General features: G+C 42.1%; 1 protein-coding gene across 2 annotated transcripts in view; it reads right to left on the bottom strand.

The window, feature by feature from the left end:
- The window catches only part of PTPRG (protein tyrosine phosphatase, receptor type G), a 486,631-nt gene that overhangs the window by 65,231 nt on the left and 400,585 nt on the right, over positions 1 to 20,815 (bottom strand). For both annotated transcript variants that reach the window (XM_018554682.1, XM_018554674.1), the window contains exon 14: positions 108 to 199. In XM_018554682.1, the coding sequence (XP_018410184.1) occupies positions 108 to 199 (92 nt within the window). The remainder of the gene's footprint in view (positions 1 to 107; positions 200 to 20,815) is intronic.

Below are 20,815 nucleotides of genomic sequence, written 5' to 3'. Positions count from 1 at the left end.
AGAGGCCCACGGTAAAATGACAAGCTGCTTCAGTCATATTTTTACAAAATGGCTACCATTCCTCCTAAATACATGGAGATAGCGTAGATAGGCATTGGATAACGTACCTGGAATAGGAATGATGGGTATGTTCTCATTGGGGACGACTCTCGGCGAGCTGCTATCATCCACATAAAAATGAGCCGTCTGAAAACACTTCCTGTACAAGAAAAAAGAAAAAACAACATCAACCAACCAATCTCCAAGTCACTCGTACAGAACTTTTCTGCTTTTATCAATTCAAAACGCATTCCATCAGATCGCGGATCAAAGTTGCAAGTTCAGATAGTCTTAGCTCTAAGGTAGGCCTCTTGTACGATTTTTGATGATCACATTTTCGTCTGATGGTCACCAGGAACTTTCAAATGCAACCGTGCTAAAAAGTTTTCAGTCAAACCGACGAAGGCAAAAGGCAGATCACATAGAAACACTTCAAATCATTTCATGATATAAGATTCGGTCTTGATCCTACAGGAATATTCTACTGATAGCAGCCAATAAGATTCCAGCTGTCACTATAGCTAATTGAGTGCTTAGGGCAACGTTTCTACTCTCCTTTTCCATCCATTTTGCAAAATCTTTTTAAAGGAAATCCAAAGAAAATGCAGGCATGAGAACAAAATAAAACAAAACATCATTCAGATTGGGTGCTTAGGACAACACCTCTTCCTTTCCGTCACAATAGGAAACCTTAAAATAACACCACGTGGACACGAAGAAGCCCAATAATGTAACATGTTTTGGCCACATCTGTCAGTTGTCAATGTTACAATCTAATACTAAAAATCACCCTAAGCGCAGCCATTCTGAGACAATCTTCTGCGCCAGACACAAGGCAGCGCCGAGAACTCCCAACTCCACACACGTTCCTGTTAAAGTATCAAAGACTTATAAAGAAAGTGCCAAATCCTCAAACTTTACACCGCTAACAACTCTGCAAGGGAAGCACAGATGCCAAAAAGTAAAAGTGATTTGTACATGGTTTCAATACGTTCTACAACAAGGTGATCTGACTTTAATTTGGGACAAATTCACTTTAATTTAGTGACTTTACCAGCAAAGAAGAAAAAAGGGGGTAAGGGGGACACACAACTGTTTACGGACAAGCAGGAAGGATGTGGATTTTGCATTATTTAAAGCAAAGCATGTTCTGAATAACAGCAGGGGAGGTTGGGCATATGTTTATCCCCGCACAGCTGTTAAAACACAGGGAGGCAACACCACTACAACACCACCAGTGCTATGGAAGAGGCCTTTCACAAGAGCCTAGGGTAATGATAATAATTAAAAAAAGGGGGGGCCCACACCACAGATATACAGGAACACCTTCGAAGGACTGACAAGGAGACAGCTAAGGAAGACACAGCTATAATTTACCTGTACTTAAAGCAAAGCAGAGAGCACAGACTGTTCATCATAGACAAGGCACTAAGCAGCAAAGCATTGAGAGCTCCAAGCAGCTTTTGCATGTTGAAGTTGAATGAGCCTAAACAGCAGAAGCAGCGGCGTCAGTGTGTTCACTGCTGAGAAGCCAGGGGCCGGAGCTGCATATTTAATGAGCCAGTACTGTGTGAGCTATTGTAACTGGGATGGGAGGGGGGTCTTTCTTGTCTGCCTGTAGTCCATAACAATGGACCTTTTCCAGGGCACTGATCCTCCCCTCGCTCTTGCTCGCCCTTTAATGAACTGCTCTCCCCAGCACCTGTCTGGGGAGTCCATCGCCCATCACATTTTATGGATATATAAAAGACACACATAAAAAAAAAAACACCATAAAAGATTTTGCTGTTGGCAGATCTAGCTTAAGTTTTAGAAGGAAACTAAAGTCCTTTTATTTATTTGTACATGTTTTTCTATTACATGTTGGCCACACTACAGAATGTACAATGCATGCAGCATGGGAAAGGATGAACCTAATAATTTTACCGATGCATCATATTAACATAAATCTAGTTTATTTTGGGACGAGTCTGTAATTATATGTGTACATAGCAGGCAGACATATTTGCTTATTACATATGCAGGCTCTGCTTCTGGATTAGTAATGCCTTACTCTTCAACTCTCTCAGTTCAAGTCTACTAGTCAGGTCTGGGTGATTGCTCTGGCTGAACATAATCTGTGAAATTCATGAAGAGTGTCGTAGATGCTCATTAGAAAGCTGTCTCATGGTAGCACGACAAATTTGAAGCATGTGCCAGCTAGGTATACACGAATCTATCGCTGAACTGTCTCCAAAGAATTTTGACAGACTGTAGAATGGTGTGGAGCTTAGAAAGAAGAAATAATGCTATAGGGAAGTCAGCTACAGTTTCTCAGGTTTAGGTCACTACTACTGACTTCGCCCAAGCCTGCTCAAAACTGTGACTGATGCCCCCTCTTCCTGGCCCAATCAGTTGTGGGGAGATGGATTCCTCACCCTGCAAATATATGTCACAATAGGGGGCCCCCCACCCCAAGTGGCTACTGACTGGCCACAGCATGGGTCAAAGTTTTGAGCAGGCTTGGGCACACTGGATTCACAGCCCAGATTCATCTCTACTCCTAAGGCCTCATGCACATGGGCATCATGCGTTAAACACAGGAGACGTTATCTGGGTCGTATAAACAACTTTTATGCTTCCATGTTCCTTTTTCCTGCATTTAGATGTTCCTGGGTTTTAGCTGCGTTTATATGTGTATAGCTGAGTAAAACCAGGCTAAAAATAGTCCAAACATGCAGTACATTCATATTTGTTTAAAAGCAGCTAGACTGAATATGCCTAAACCAGAAATGGGCAACCCTGGCCCTCCAGCTGTGCTTTAACTACAATTCCCAACATGCCTCTGCTCCTGGGAGTCATGCCTGTAACTGCCAGTCTTGCAATGCCTCATGGGATTTGTAGTTTCACAACAGCTGAAGGGCCAGAGTTGCCCACCCCTGGACTAAACGCTGCTGAATGTCTAGATGTGCATTCAGCCATAGAAAAGCATTGCATGCTTCCAGGTCTGTTTAGAAATTAGCTCCAAACGCACCTGGCTGCATGTTTTTTAATTCCCGTGTTCACACCAGTGCGCTCTAATTAGTTTGTCAGTTGTTTTAAAGCGTATTTACTGCTTATTAAGATTTACATATTTAAAGAGACCCTGACACCAACTTGATAACATTGTCGACAAAAGCACCGAAAATCCAAGTATTTTTAATGCATAACTGAAGTGTTTTTCTATTCCATAAATTATTTTATGCGCTTGCAATATGTCTCCTAGAAAACCTGACTACTCCAGGAAAGTAAATTCCCTAGCATAGCCCCCTCCTTGCACATCATAGCTCTCTGGGGGTGTCCAATTTACTCCCTGTGTTGGCCCAGCTCCTCCAACCCTCACCTCTCTACATAATTGCTGCCCACTTGTGTTTCTTACCCTGCACCTTTCTGCTGCCTGTCACAGCAGCCTGTCTTTTCATGGGCCTGTACCTAGTACTGATTTTGCCCACTTTATGACAACCTAAGCAGCCCATAAAACTGCAACCACCAACATACTAAAACACTAGAAACACTGACAGTTTGTAGTTCACGCCTCTTTAAAGAAAATATTTCCAGCCAGAACCTATGGATGTACACTGAGTAAAAGTCTGCTCTTCCTCGTTCTAGCACACACAGACACCAATAAATCTACCTGAAGGTATTTACAGTCATAGCCCGCCTTCTTGGCATACGACTTAATTCAGTCTCCATGAAAAAAAGTGTAGTTGTAAATTTGGGAAACAAATGTCTTATTTAAAAAAAAAAAAAAAAAGAAGCTTTTTCTGGGAAGTACATAGAGATAATGTCAGTTAAACAAATATTTTCACTAAATACCAACAATAATTCACAAAATGGCAAGTGTTTCAGCACTCTGTGAAGGTCACCGCTGATGGAATGTACAATAAAAAATGTGTTCAGCGGTGTAACTGTTCCACTTCATGTTTGGTGACAGCTGCAGCCTGGAACTAGGCCAAAGCAAAGAACAACCTGCACAGACTCTAGAGCTACACGATCCAGCTTGCTGGTCTCAAAAACAGGGGGGAAAAAAGAGCAAAAATAAAAAACACAAGACCAGAGAGCTCACATTGACCATTTCTGATACGATTTGAGGAGTTCATTCACACATCCCAACTTTGTAACACCTTTTAATGGCAACATTTTTAGGCAAAATGTTCAATCTAGTCTGGCTTTCACACTTCCTGCACAGATGTTCATCAGCAGATGTTTTAATGCCTTAGTAGAAATCTAAAATGGCCGATATCAGGATCATCAAAGAAAAATGAAATAAAATTCACAAAAAAAGAAACTCTCAAAGTGGAATTTCCACCCAGACATTTTTTCCGTTCTTTATAGAGTAGGGAACAATTAGAACCTCTTAAGGGTTTTTATTGACTCGGTGCGCTAAGAGGAAGGGGCCAGAAGCAGAATGTATAAAGTCTAAATTTAGTTTTTAGTAAATCAAAAAGCCTATGCATTTTGGGGGTTCAAAGGATCCATGTTCATTAGGGCTTGGCACTGTTCAACAAAGCCTTCACTGGACTCATAAAACTAAAGGACTCATGAGGGGAAATTAGTATGATCACTCCACATACTGGTAGAGCATCTGCACCCGGAAAATGGATTGGATTTTATGATTTAAAGTGACATTAAACCCTCATATTTTTAACATAAACCAATACTGTAATGTGTGCCTTACTGTAATCCATGGTTGTTTCCCTTCTATTTGCTGCTCTTCCTTTTAAATCTGTATCTCTTCTCATGCTTGGGTAGAACTTCTGTTTTGCAGCAGACTGCCTTGTCTCAGGAATGGATACACGGTGTCTGTGTATTAGTTTCTATAGGCTTGTAACCTGAGCCAGCACTACAGGAAGAGGCCCTGAGCTGAAAAGGGAAGTTCTCCCCAAGCATGAGAAGACATGAGGATTTAAAAGGAAGAGCAGCAAAGAGAAGGGAAACAACCATGGGTTACAGTAAGGCGCACATTACAGTATTGGTTTATGTTAAAAAAATCTGAGGGTTTAATGTCACTTTAAGAGTTTGAAAAAAATAAAATGGACTTTATACGTTCTGTTTGGCATGTTACTTGTTGCACACCCAGTCCCTACCCAAGCAAAGAGCCAACCTTTGGTTACCACTCCTGGGAGAGCTGCCTAAGGATAATCATCCACTCTACACTGGTTGAGACTTGACTGAGTACACCTCTTCCTGCTTTAAGATATCTAGTGCCCCACACCTTTCTTCTTCTTGTTTATGACTGTGTCCATGTTGACCCCCCCCCCCCGTCCAGATGACCACAGGGCCATTTTTGTAGGCTCAACTATCTGACTCAACTCTTAAGTGAATCTTCGATATATTCCTTTTTTAAAGTCCACTAGGACTAGAGCTGCACAAGCAGTTTTTAGTAGCTTCATAATGCTTACAAAAGTTACTGCCTATTGTGACATTTCACAAATACCATGCAGAAGCAATTGATAGATCGTTCGCCAAGCACAGCCTTTCTCAACCAGGGTGCCTCAAAATTTTGCGATGGTAAGACTGTGGGGAGCTCTGATGTGAGAGGGGGGGGGGGAAACTCATATGAAATAGGGTCACTGATGTGAAAGGGGGCATTGATAAGAAAGAGGGGACTCTGATGAGAAGGAGGAACTCTGATATAAAAGTACAGGGCTCTGATGTAAAGTGGGGCTCCTAATGTGAAGGGGTGGCATCTGATATGAAGAGGGCTCCGGAGGTAAAGGGGGACTCTGGTGTGAAAAGGGGGGGTTCTGATGTGAAAAGGGGGGCTCTGATGTGAAGTGGGTCTTCAGTGTGAAGGTGGAACCCCACTTTTTTGTGTGTCTTTGCATGGGGTGCCTTCTTAAATCCATAACAATTTAGACTGGGGTGCCTCAAGATTTTGCATACTTTTAAGGGGTGTCATGACTGAAAAAAGATTGGGAAATGCTTTCCTAGCAAAGTGAATGTTCACTTTTAAAAGTGTGTGTTTACTTTGAATTACTTTGAAAAAAAACCCAAAACATTCCTTTACTAAATCAACCCCCATGTGTCTCCACTGAATTCTCCTAGATACCTAGATGAATAATGTGTTTTCGAGGAGGGGAAACAGGAGGTGAGGGCATGACAAAGGTCTAAAAATGAACACATCCAACCAGCTTCAATAGAAAAGAAATAACTACGTTGGTTTATTTTGGGGTGTGACAATTAACAAAACAATATTTTACAGCATGGGCTCTACCACGAAGGTAAGAATGATGGTTGACATTGCAATACGGCATCTATTTATAGAGATCTATACATTAGACCAATAAATAGGACAATGGTGGAAAAAGAGAGACAGAATGACTGACACCAGAGGAGGGCTTGTCTCTGCAAAGATAGTTGGGAATTGTGATAATTAGCACAACATGGGGAGACAGAAAGCTTGAGTTAAAAAAATAAAATAAATACATTGCAATGATGTTACCATTATATCAGTTTTTAACTGGTTTACAAACAAACATTTTCAAGGGTATGTCCGGGCTTTACCCGATCTTTACCCCAAACCACCCTTTACCACATACAGCATTTCCCAGCATTGTTTTATTTCACCTTACTCCTATAGTAAGATTTATTACTTTCGATCACCACAAGGTTTGTCAAAGGATTGCAGGGGTGGCTTCTCAGAGCTTAGTTCCTACTGATGTAGGCACACCCCCAGAACTACATCCCCAAAAGCCCTGTTCCAACACACAGTACGTGGGCAGGCTATGTGAAGTAAAGGCAGCAGAACTGTTTTGCTAGGAAAGAACGTATGCATGGGGAGAGGGACGGAGCAGAGCGAGGACGGTTGGAGTTCTATAGTCCAGCAGGAAGGGCGGAAAATGTTGCTTTGGTTTATAGTGCAGCAAAGGGACTGTGTTGTCAGCCCAAACATGAAGATAGAACACTGGATTCTTGGCAGATCGACAGGTTTTATTTTGTACTTGCAACCTTTTAAAGGAGTAGCACATGGGGAAAAGTGAATGTATAGGAGATACAGTATGTACTGAATGTTTTTGTTATTATGTTGTTAAGACATACACTTTAAATTGTCGAGTACATGCAGTACAGAACTATTAAAAGGTACAAAAGAACTATGCTGCAGAAATGCTGGTAAGGTTTTCATTAGAACAGAATACCTAACACACAGCAGGCTGGGCCCGAACAATGTGCCAATCAATAGCTGTCATCACCCTTGACTGCGAGACGGATTATTGTCTGTATTGAGTGGAGATAGCCGTGTATTATTCAACAATATGTAACTTTGGCCCTGCTGTGTTTTGTCCCAAATTCTAGAAACCCCAGAGGGCCAAAAACGTTAGACACACACACAGTAAACTACACTTCAGTGCAGCACGTAATGTGCGAAACAGAGGAAAGCCATCCACACATGGTTGATTATTGGCCAAATTAGGTCATGTTAAGATACCATTTCGGGATAATCAGCTTCTGGAAAGGGAAGTACACATCACTACAGTCCCGGGTTGTCAGGACTGTCCCAATTGTCCGGTCCTAAAGGGTACAGTGCTTGTCAAAAGTGGGGTAAACCAATCCAAACATAGAGAACAGACGAATACAGAATGGGAATATAGAAAAAGATAAATGGAACACTAAAGTAGAATTTAATTAGATGGGAATAATTTACACTTATACTTAAAACAGTCACATATATTTATGTTAAGTAATTTTTCCCCTTCACCCCTATAAGGATGGAGCCACGCAAAGACGCGCCAAATTCAAAGATGAACACCAGCCTACCGGGAGAAGAACCCTGCGATTCAGGTAAGTGGCGGTGGGAGAGGCATTGCAATATAACCACGTTTCATGTTACACAGTGACTATGGGTGTAAGATGAAACATGGTCAGAAAAATAAGCTTAGTCTTTAAGTTTTAAACTCTCCATAATGAATCCAGAATAAATATATATATTGCCCAGCAAAGTATTTCCTTACATTTTTACAGTCATCATGTTTCAGGACAGCTCCAACTCCCTCAGCTCGGCTTCCCTGAAATTTCCTGTCCACTTCAATTAACTTTTGAATCACTTGCCCTCCTAATAGATTGTAAGCTCTACTAGTTTGGAGCAGGGAGGAGGAAAGAAGGCGGAGTAGAGAGCAGATGAGTGGATTACCTGGCTGTACTTGTGTATTTGTGGAGAGACAATTTTTTATGTTGCACGGTATTTGCACAAATGTTTATCAAACAAGTATTTTTAGGATAAAATACACTAACATGAAATTTAGTGCACAGATAGCAAATATAATGTGACAGGTCCTCTTTATGGAGACATCAGAGGTCTTTCAGACCTAATGTCACCTAGGGACCCCAAAGAAGCTGGTGAAGATCTGCTTCACCAGTTTCTTCTTCTGGCTCTAGGTGCCGAAAAATGTGCACAGTGACACCGGAAGTAACGTAATGCACATTACTTCCGGGTCCAGTGATCGGAGGAGAGATCAGCGGCTGGGAGCCTGCTGATCTCCCACTGACCCACCATGCTGGTCCCGGGCTCGCACGGAAGCTGACGGCCGGGGGTTGACACACAGCACCGCACCATACAAGCAATCCAGCTCCTGTACAGAAGCCGGATCGCTTGCATTTAAACATCAATGTGTCTGCTGTTGATAATGGTACCAAGAACACGCTGCAGCAGTGGTACAACCACTTCCAGCGGATGATGTGTATTTCTGTGAACCCGCTGGAAGTGCAACGAGCAACTTTTATTTTTCTCCCACTGGAATTATATTGGTAAGCCTCCTCTCGCATTGTACAGATTTTCCTATATGCATTCCTTTTTCTCTAACACCTTTCAGTCTCGCCTGTATTACACAGTGTACAGTACCGAGTTGCTGTTGCAAGCGAGACCTTCAATTTCCATGTACAAGTCTGCACAGGTGTCGCTGGGATACATCATCATTGCCCAGCCTGGTATTCCATCCGGCTAAACAGCATCACAATATAAAATGAATCATCGCGCCGGGCTGAAAGTTCACACGTAAGAATATCTAACTGGCGAGCAGTAATACTAAAAGGTTTCAATGGTCTGTCAATGCAGACCGAACGACAGAAGTGATTACTGAAATGCTTGCACCAATAAATCTCCGCCAGACGTTTAATGCGATGTGAAATGCCGCTACGGCCTACAAGATATAGGTCTGAACTGCATAATGCAACAATATAGGAGCTATGGATGAAACCACCAAGGAGGGCAGTCAATCTACAGCCCGGCTTTAAAGCAGATCTAGGAGGAGAACATTTAAGAAATCCATGATACATATTTAATATCCTTGTTTACTGTTATTCATACGAGTGCGGGGGAGGGGTCACAAAGCAATGCCTGTTAAGATATGGAATGTTTAATTATGCAGAGACAGAAACAATGAACATACATACAGCGAGTCTATACATTCAGAGCTACTTTCCACATAGTCTTCAACACACTCGATGCATTTGCTCCATTGTCTTACCCAGGCCTTTTAGTAATGTTAAACTCTCAAAACTTTTTTCAATATTGAATAGACATAACACAAAAATAAATCGCCCAACAAAACATCTATTTATATTTGTGCCCAAGCTCTCACAGTCATAATATTTATAAACAGCTCCACCTTTCTCAGCTCAGCTTCCCTGAACTTCCTGTCTAGTAGAAGATCACAAGGGACAGCACCATCTACTAGCTTGGAGAAGGAAGGGAAGTGGAGTGGCTTGCCTTGCAGCGTCTGAGTGTTTGTGAAGACACACACAGCTTACTAGCACACACAAGTGTGTCTCCATAAGACTCTGCAAGGGAAAGGAGCCTGAAACAGGGTATCAGGGACAGCGCTCAAAGCATCAGCTGATTGTGCAGGAAACTAAAAAACTTTTTACCATGAAGGAGCAGCATCCATTGTAAGGCTTGAATCACACCTAAGCAAAGCGTTTGCACGTGTAAAACACGCAAAATATGAACGTTTTGCATGAGCGTATCAAAACGCGCAACACGGCCAGGGATATGCACGTTATCCTCTCCATTTGCATGCTTTAAAGCGCACACAAACAAGGAAGAAGAAAAACGCAGAACTCATGTCGCAGATTTTGCTACATGCATTACTTTTCCATAGGGCTGCAACTAATTATTTTCATAATCAATTAGTTGGCCGATTATTTTTTTTCGATTAATCGGATAAAAAAAAAAAGGAAATAAATACCATCCTTAATTTAAAATAAAATACACACGGAGTGTTGCAAACAAAGTTTACTTCAGAATAAAACTGCACTGCATTGGAACGCACGGCAATGGGGTACTGTGTGTGTTTCAGTGCGGGCGATCACATTGTGGTGTGGGTGGGAGGCGTGTTTAGGGTGCCATTGAAATTAATGGCACTACAACGCACCTCCCACAGCAGAATTGTCAGGCCGAAAAGGACTTTTTTCCCACCTTCTATAATTTTAGTTTTTTTTCAATAATTGTATTGTAAGCACATGGCGCTTCAATGGGGTTCAGCCAGGGAATGACGGGTGCCAGTGGCAAGATTCCGCAGGCGGCAGCTGAATGTAAATACAGCAGGTAGTGGGCTGCTGCAATAGCCAGCCTGCTATTGGCCATTTCAAATTGCCATAGCCAATAGCAGGCTGGCTATTGCACCCACTCACTGCTTGCTGTGCCCTCCTCCCAGCATGGAGGTAAGAGCTAGGGGATCCATCCAACTAACCGATAATGAGAATAGTTGACAACTATTCGCATTATCAATTAATCAATTAGTTGGCGGCAGCCCTACTTTTCCGTGTTTGTCATGCGTATAGGAATCCATTAAAATAATGACACACAGCAGATGCGGGAAACAAACCTGAGCGAATGATCGATAGGTGAGAACCCGGGCTTAGGGATTTAATCAGCATCTGAATAAGCTTAAAAGCCTTTTGACTTTAATATCACTTTAAATTCAGTTTGGAACAAGTCTACAGAGTGCTCTTTGCGCCACTGCTTTAGAGTTGTTCTAACTTTCTGCAGGTCCTCAAATCCCGTGCCAGAGATGTAATTCTTCATTGACCTACTCAGGTAGAATGCTGCCAAATCGGGGTCGTTTGCATTAAAAAAAATGCAAAAAATACCTGCTGATCCTGCCAGGAATCCTGAGAGCTGAAATAAAAGAGCTGCTAGTGCTGAGCCAACTCTCAGGCTGTGCTGTGCTATCAGCTCTGCCTGGTTCACCCCTATGGACTACCCTCCTACGTTAAGGAGACGAGGAAAGGGGAAGTGTTCTGTAGTTCTAAGACTTCCTCTGCTAGGGTGACAACACTGCTCCTCCATAGGTAACGTAAAGTGAGTGAGTGATCCCAGGACAGGACATGTGTTTCTAGCAGCATCACCAGGGAAATAAAAAAACCCTGAACAAAACTACTAAATAAGGCAGCCACCACATCTAAGAACTGGTAAGCTGTAACACATTCCATTTCTATTCTTGGATTTAGAAAAAAACTTTAACACAAATGGTTGTGAAAGTGAAACCCATTTTTTCAATTTTGTTTGGCGTGGTAAATGTTCCGTTAGACTTACCGGTAACGGTATTTCTAGGAATCTTCCAGGACAGCAACCTGAGAGATGATTGGTTCCACCTTCTACAGGAAACACAATTAGCAAAACAGTTAAAAGCCCCTCCCCTTCCCCTCGTACCTCAGTTGTGATAAAAGTAGACTACCACCCCAGTAAACGAGGGGACAACCCAACAATAAATAATAGATTTTTATTGCTGCCTGTGTAGACTTCCTGCCCTGGTGACCACAAAGGAAGGAAGATGATGTTTTTCCGAAGGAGCCACAGACAGCAATCAAACTACTTAATCCTCCCCCTCTATCCAAAATTGGAGAAAAAAAACGTTTTGGCTGGATTTTCAGTGTAATTCCAATTGTATAAGATATTTTGCTACGAAACAAAGTCACAAAATGACAACATGAATAATCATTATTGTCAGACACTCGCTTAGATCAGATCACAAATGAAAAAAACAATGAATCTTTATTGAATCTTATGAAAGATCATTCGGTATATATTAATCACCGTTTTACTTTGGCCACTTAAAGTGAACCTTTGACTAAAAATCACACCAGCATACAGCCCTGTGTGCCGATATGAAATCATCTTACATTCATAAGCTAAACAAGCCTATTTTTATTTTACTTACAATAATTTTTCCACTTCCTGGTCCTCTTGGTCACTAGTGATGTAATGTGCCCAAGCTTTGCATCCTGGGAAGGTTACATCAGCAGAGCATTGCTGGAAAATCTCATCTGAGATCTCAGGAAATACATCTTCCTCCCCTGAGATGATGTGCATGGTCACATGTCCTAGTCACATGCGCCAGAGATCCAGGACGTAAAGGGAGAAGTATTAATCTGCACTTCGTTAAAATGGCCACTGTCAGAAGACCGGGGAGGAAAAGGAAGATAAGGTATGCAAAGAACAATTACAAGAATAAAAATATCTGTTTGTAGGTTGTCATCACTAAACATTTCTTTATTGTCTTTTCAAAAATAAGGGTAAAGTTCCTCTTTAAAGCTGCTTTATTTTTACAACTTTATTTTTTTTTTTTAAACATGGGATATGAAAAGTTATATTGCAAATAGTTTTCTGTCCAGTGCTCACAGAAGTCAGCCAAGCCAAATTTATAACAGGCAGTTCAATTTACCGTTAGCCCGCTAGCAATGAAAGATTTCTTTTTTAAAATAAAAAAAGACTCCAGGCTGCAGACAGAGGTGAGCGGTGCACTCATCCAGCGGCTCTGACATGCTAAACGATTATAAAAAATGCATCACACCAGCCTCCCTGATCCTTGTGTAAATATTTGCAGCTGATGGCTAGATGGGGCTGAATGTTATGTTTCAATCTCCTGTTTTGGCCATTGAGAAAACAATCGAATGATTAGATAGGCAGTCTTGGAAAATCTGGACTTGGAGCAGGCTTCACAGTGACGACACCCTTGCCACACTCGAGCAGAGATTTGTTTTGGCACATGACATTTTCGTCACATTGGTATAATCATATTTGCTACAATAATATAATCAAATTATAATGGGTGATTATGAGGATCAGGGTTAGATATAAAGTGTATCTAAAGCCTTTGTTTTAGGTGTGGGTACAGTGGGGAAAGGTAGCACACAGTCAAGCTTTTTTTATTGCTGTCTGGGTCCCAGCCCAGACAACATTGTCACTGGGACTGAAAGTGAGTGGAAATCCACATTTTCAATAGAAATAGAGGGGAGATCTCCAAAGGGGACACTTGTTATGGCAACATGCGGTTCCCAACTTTGGAGAGATTTCCTCTCACTTCCTGCTGTATCTAGGGAACAGGAAGTCAAGGGAAATGGCCCCAATGGGCGAACAAAAAAAGAGAAACCTGAGGTAAAACACATCAGCTTTCTCTTTTTTGTTGTCCCATTGGGAGCATTTCCCTACCGATTCCCTACTCTAATACTAAAAAAAGTTTTGGCTTTAAAGTTACTTAAAGACCAACTCCACCTTTCACACCATATTTAGGGTGCAACATGGAACATCCCCCGTTTTTTAGCGCACCCCCCCCCCCCCCCCCCCTACTTACCTGAATTGCAGGGTACTCCTCTCTGCAGGCTTCTGTGTATTTTTGAATTTGGCACACGGCTCCGCCTGCACAGCCATGTCACATATGCACAGAGCCAGTCACAAGCAAAAACTACAAGTCCTGCTTTCCATTTCGGCAGAGGAACGTGTAGTTCTCAAACATGACCACACTTGTAGGCCCTTGATTAATTTCCTAATCCCCAAAACAGAAAGTCTATTCCTCCATATGGACCTAGGGCCTGAGGAACAGTCTGCAGGAACTTGTGCATTCACCCCTCAATCTGGAGTTCAGTGCACTCCGGTAATTAAAGACCGATCTTAGAGTTTTTTGTTGTTTTATCAATAGAATAAGTCTTAATAGGTATTGGTGGGTGAAGGCAGAGGGACTAGAGTGAAGGGTTGTTTTATCTGAACATGAGCTTTAAGGGTTGGGTTGAGGTTTAGAGATTCAATTAAGGTTACAGCCCAGTTGATGTAAGTGTCCCTCTTGCAGAGGTTTCCCCTCATTTCCTGTTGAGACACAACAATGACTACACAAATATGTGCATGTACGCAATTCCAGACATAGACTCCAGCTGGGTTGTGGGGCAGCTGTGGGCAGTCTGGGACCAGAAGATTTAGACATACCCAAAGTTTCAAAAGGGATAAGAGATGGAGTCACAGGGACACTTTAGGGTTTCTTATTACAGCTATTTTATATAGCACCGACTATTTTACGACAATGTCCTTATTGTACACGGATACGGAACCGATTAACCTTACAGTCTTTGGAGTGTGGGAGGAAACCAGAGTAGTTGGACAAAACCCACGCAAGCACAGGGAGAACATGCAAATTCCTTGCAGATAGTGTCCTAACCGGGGACCCCTAGTGCTGCAAGTCAGAAGTGCTGTGCCACTGTGCTACTCATAAGATTTACAGTTGGAGTTCAGGCTTGGGGTATGCTTTACTTTTTTACATCTGGTTTTATGTGCACGAGAGACAGCAAATAGGCAATTCCAGGATCACAATACTATAAACAGATGGGAGTAGCCTAGACTATTGCAGTAACATAACCAACGTACCAGACATGTTGGTTAATGTCACCCATGCATGAGGGAATCTGAGTGTTCAAGCAGAAACGCCTGGATCCCCGAACGCTCCTCTTTTCATCCTTCACTCACAACCATTCGGATAAAAGAAAAATACATAAATAAAAAAAAAAAAGGTGTGGCCACCTCAGACGGGTTTAAGAAAGTCGTTTTTCACTATAACTTTTAGCCAGTAAAAGAGAATTCCCTTCACTCCATTTGGATGTCTGAATTAGTTCCTTGTTACTGAGGCTATAAGATGCATTGCTATTAAAAAGAGGTCTCCGACACGTTATCAGTCTCCGCAGAGCAGGGATCTTTAAATATGTATATGCAGCGATAAGGAACGTTAAATATTTATGCCGTTTACTACTCGGCTATGTCACTGTTTGCACAGAGGCCGTATTTATTGCGTGCAAGCAGCGGAGTTCGGCAGTAGTCTGATGACCGGACAAATCATTTAAAGAGATTGTGTCACTTTACCGGTGAAAGCTGCCAGCTTTACTAGTGCTGGTTTACAGGGCTGAAGTTTATTTTTCATTGCCACTGGAGTACTCCGATATCCCACTAACTGCTAATCTGCAGCAGCTGGAAGACATAGAAAGCAAGGCAGGGAAAGTGACAAATCAAGTCAACTGCTACTTAAGTTACTAAAGTGTAACTAAACCCAAAAACCAAAATAAAATATATTGCAGTTTACATGTGCTGGCTGCATTAGTTTTCTTTGTTCAAGCGTTATCTCCTGGTTAATCTACTAGTAACACATTCCCTATCCCAGGGTGACAAGAATCACTCACCCTTCTGTATCAGGACAAAAGAAACAAGATAGGACTACCGAACCCCACCCCTCTCCTACTGCCTAGAACAGTCTTTCTCAACTAGGGTGCCGCAACACCCTGGGGTGCCTCCTAGCTTTTTCAGGGGTGGTTCAAAATGTTTGCACGGCATCATTCATTTCCATGGTGAAGGTGACACCAAGGAAACAAATGATGCCAATACAGGGAGGGTGGAATCCATTCACAAAAGGACAGAAGTTCACCTCTGTCCAGGCCTGCGGGGGGTCCTGTGCCGCAGCCTAAAGTGATGGTAAGTCTCTGGGGTGAAGGGGGACTTCTGATTTGATGCAGAGGGCACCCCACTTTTTTGGCTGTGTGTGTGGCCCCCCTTTTCCATACCAGAGCCTCTCATGGATAAGGGTCTGTTATCCATTTTGGAGGAGCCATGCTTTGTGTTTCTTTACATTTTAAACTGGGGTGCCTCAAGATTTTGCAAACTTTTAAAGGGTGCCGTGATAAAAAAAAAAAAAAAGGTTGAGAACATTGGTCTATAAACACAGAAGGACGTGGTTCTGTAGTCCTCGGAGAAGTTATCAGATTTCTGGAAGGATCAACAGGTCTCAATGGTATATTAAACAGACAAAAATACTTTTTTTTTTGGGGGGGGGGTTACATACCCTTTATGTTTTGTGATACATCATCAGCAGCCAGTAAGAAATATAAAGCTCCTTATCAATTAAATGAAGTTCATCTATACAGTTTACCTCTAGAGCGGTGTACTCAATAACTCCTGTGTAGTGTTGAAGGAGACAAATATAAAATCTAAATAATATCCAACATAATTGAATCTTAAGGGAACTGTTCTATGCTTGGATGGCCAGACAGGGCCTAACTGAAGAAGAATATCTGTTTTTGACTCCATTGTACAGCAACACAGAACAGTCAAACCTGCCAATATCTAATATATATCTCCCCTGGAGACACAATTTCAAATTCCAGACGCAGCAGCAAACAATATCTGATATCACAGCACGGCCTTTTGGAGGTAAGTGTCATAACATGCAGGCAGTGCGGACAATAGCAGGACCAGAATTCCATAAAGGAATCTACAGTCAGATGACAGCTAATGGGTCTGCATTAGGGACAGGTAACCAGGAGGTCAGCGATGGTGGTCTATATAATTCTCTCAGCATATGTCCCCTGGAAGTTTTTAAACAGTGAGCCTAAAGGTAGAGACTAAGGGTCTGTATTGACGGGCTTTGGGCTTGTGTCATTAGTAGGCACATGCTTGGTGCTAGCCCAGTCGTCCAAGCCCACGCAAAACCATTAGGGACAGGTAGCTAGCATTTTTAGGAGGCCAGCAATGGTAGCCTATATAATTTCCTCAGCTCAGGTCCCCTGGGACATTTTACAACAGTAACATGAAGCTAGAGGTTAATGGCTTGTGTCATGTGTAGGGATGGGATGTGAGTGAGCTTGGTGCAAAGCCAGTTTTGCAAACCCAAGCAAAACTGTGAGTGACACACAACCCTCCTGGCCCAATTAATCGTGGCCGGGGCATTCCCACCATTTGTTACGTGTAACCGCAGGATGGGGAATGCTGCTGCCACAACTTTTTGGGTCGGGAGGGGAGTGTCACCCAGTTCGCTGGAATTCACGGGTCTGGGTGAATCCCAACCAACTGGGTTCGCACCAAGCCTATGCACATCACTAGTCATCATTATGAAATGCGTCTGAGATCATTCAGAAATCACTGATAGGTTCACTTGACTTACTTGTGACCTGCTTCAAATAGGTTTTGCTTTCCCATAGGCTTGTATGGACATGCAAAACCCACTTAAAGCGAACAACATGTTGGCCCTAAGATGGACACTGTCTGTAAATATATTGACGAGATACTAGAGGGTTTTTTTTAGATTTACAGATAGCAGAACCACTCCTGGCACTGGAAATTTAACACCACAGCTGTTCAGGCTGTAATGAATGGCGACGGCAAGCCAAGGTGCATATGCAATTTATGTTCCAAAGCCTCGGTGGGGTCAACAGAGTCTGCGCCGCTTTAATAGAGGTCACCACAGAGATGGGAAATTTAATTGTATATGTAATGCCGTATCTCTCGACCCCCTTATGAAACTGGACGTCTTTTCCTTTCTGGGTTTGATGTAGATGTTTTTCTCCTCAACAGCCCATCAATTAGCAGGTTTAAGAGATATTATCGGTCATGCTTTGAAAGTGCTTTCTGTAGGCTACAAGGAGCAAAGAACGAGTTAAGGCTGACAGCTTATATAGCTCAGGACCGAGGCGGCAAGTAATTACAAGTGACAAAGACACACTAACGAAGGACAATTTCAAAGAGAAGAAAACGTGTGAAATAAGTTGGTAGCAGGGATGGAATGCATGTATAAAAGTGACAACAGAAGCCCCACTTTTTGTATGAACTGATAGGGACAGGAAGTGATAGAAAATCACCCCAATGGGGTCACAAACAAATAAAAGCTCAGATGAATTTTTAGATTTTAAAACTAAAATGTTGCACTGGCGATAGATTTTTAAGCCCAACTCCGAGCCCTGTGCATATTACAACTCGCATGATGTACAAAAGGCAAGTTTTCCTGTTCGTGTTGGCTGAACGGAGTGGCAGGGGAGCAAAGTAAAGGTGAATATATGCTACTGGGAGGTGGAGATTAAATCAGGGGTGATCAAATGAATACAAAATTCAGGGGCCAGTCTGTCCAATCCAGGAGCTAACAGGATTTTTTTTATAGGAGCCAGCTCCATTGAGAACAACTAGAAAAAAAAACTCAAGAGTTAGGCATTGGCTGTAAATTAGTTAAGAACCATTGACTATGTGGCTCCAGGGGTTTGTCCAGCCCTGAATTAAGGTGAACCCCCCATAGATAAAGCACAGGTTCACTTTAAGCAAAATTCACACTGTGCAGAACATCCCATCACTCTGGTACATCATTATTACATACAATCACTCTGGTACATTATTATTACATACAGTAATTCAAATACTAAAAAGTCTTTTTTCATGAACCCTAAATCCAAAAATCACAATTCCCATCCTAAGCTTTTGCTATCTGTTCCTAATTAAAAAGCGTGATATCTTCTACACAATGTTACCACGTATACTAGTAAGTATTTGTGTTGTTAAACATGTAAATTGTGCCATATGCCCGTCGCTGAAGGCTCGTGTACTCGGAGTACAGAGTTAGTGTGGCAGGAATAATTAATGACGATTTCCTTGTGAAACAGATGTGTCCCAGGAGTCACTGCAGTTCTATTTATGGAAAAGAAGGTTGTTTTGCCAAATATTTTTCTTATGTAGTTACTGAACCATTAAAAAAAACCCAAACACACACACACACACACACACACATATATATATATATATATATATATATATATATATATACACATACATATATACTACAGATGTTTTACTTTTACAGTGTTATGTTTTTCATTATTGCAGTTTATATTTTCAATAGCAGCCACTAGAGGACGCACCTGTACACATCTCTGATAGAACAATTCACAGCCCGTTGAAGGTCTACAGTGAAAAAAAATATAGGAGCAGGCTCCTAAAAAGAGGACTATATACATAAAACATAAAACTGAGCTCATATTTTGAGATATTAAAACGTTTTATTAAAGTGTATTTCCACTTTTATAAAACATATGTTTGTTATGTGTTCCCATTCACACAGCATACTGAAAAATAATAAAAAAAAAAAAGATGTCTTTACCTTTTAGACGTTTTGTTGCAGCAGGCAACATGGCTGATTCCAGGTTCTTCTGAGCATCTTCACAATCATCTGTCCTTATAGAAAGACTTAGGACTGAAATTGAAGAATTGTGTTGCGTCTCTCATTAAAGTACAATGGAGAAGTCAGGGTTGTAATCCTTTAACTCTTTGTTTTGGGAAGCAGTGCTCAAGTCTACTTTACAAATCATAATGAAATCAGCCAGCACAAAACAGAGGGTTAACCCCTTGCCCCTCACAGCCCCTCCAAACATTACAAAGGAGAAGCAAGTAGAAATGTAAGCCCTTGAGAAGCCCAGAAATCCTAACCCAAGTAAAAGCAATTTAACCTGCAAGAATCATTTTTAAAAAGTATTTTAGCGTATGCTGTGTGAACGGGAACATGTAACAATTATTGGTGTTCTCCCAAGTCGGCTGCGAAAGTGAAAATACACTTTAAAGTAACCGTTCATTAGTGTCATAGTGTTGGGAGAATACGTCCACGCTATAAGAAGAATTAAAACGCATTCAAAGTCTATGAGAAGGTTAAGCGGTGGGAAGATCCCTAAGTGTCAGTGCCGCCAAGTGCGTAAATCAGCGCAGCTCAAGCAGCCACAAGCGCACAGAGCTACCTGGAAGCAGCCGCTTATCTCATTACCTTACTAGAGTCGTTTGCATTTAAGAAACATTAAGAATGCGATTTGATAGCGGCATTCAATTTCGAGGTAAGAGCTAAATCAGCCTTCCGCCTGTATCGCCCCGCTCATATTTCACAACATAAACTGCGGATGGAAATCAAACAGCCACTGGCCGGCTTAGAGCGGTGATTTGTAGGAGGTACTGTGATTTCTCAGCTCGGAGTGCCAGCTCTGATGAATTTGTGATTTCATACAGACGGTGGCGCACGTAGAGGCACTCCGCTCTCCTCCTCCTATCTTAACAGCTGCAGCTGTGTTTCTCTAAATATCCTTTCTGGAAGTAAACACATTAGCACTGCATAAACACCTTGATTTACTAGAATCGGGAAGGGATGGCGGCAGACGTACATACACGCACTAGCTGCTTAGGTCTTTAACGCTGAACTCCGGGCACAAAAACATTTAAATATATTCCTTAATAGGCACAGGGATATAAATCCACATTGTGTGCACCAAATGCCTTTACAATCCCATTTATTACCTTGTAAAAGTGGCAGTGATCATCGCTGAAAAATGTCCAGCAAGTGAAATCCCATAATTTCCTATGGGCATGGTTCCCACCTGGGCATATTTCAACCTGTGGAAACGCGCTGAAAAACGCCCTACGCCCAAACAAGTACAGGAGCTTATTTGGGGAGTATTTCAGCGCGTATCCATTGGTATTCCCGAGTGTGGCTCGGGGTTAACAAAGCGGTAACGCCGAGCCACACTCGGGTTTACAGAGTAGGTCTTAACTTGTCCGCGATCCCCGCTGTGTCCTCCGGCTGCTGCCGTCTTCCGGGTTACGTCCCTTGCGAGCGGCCGCGTCGCAGGGGGGTGGAACCAGCGGAAGTTTGAAAAGCTGAAAAACCGCGCCTATAGTACGTCCAGGTGTGAACCCAGCCTAAATTAAACAAAT

This window comes from Nanorana parkeri, unplaced genomic scaffold (genome assembly GCF_000935625.1).
Source record: "Nanorana parkeri isolate BGI_ZX_2015 unplaced genomic scaffold, ASM93562v1 scaffold9, whole genome shotgun sequence".
Classification (NCBI taxonomy): domain Eukaryota; kingdom Metazoa; phylum Chordata; class Amphibia; order Anura; family Dicroglossidae; genus Nanorana; species Nanorana parkeri.
This window is presented reverse-complemented; position numbering and strand designations above follow the sequence as displayed.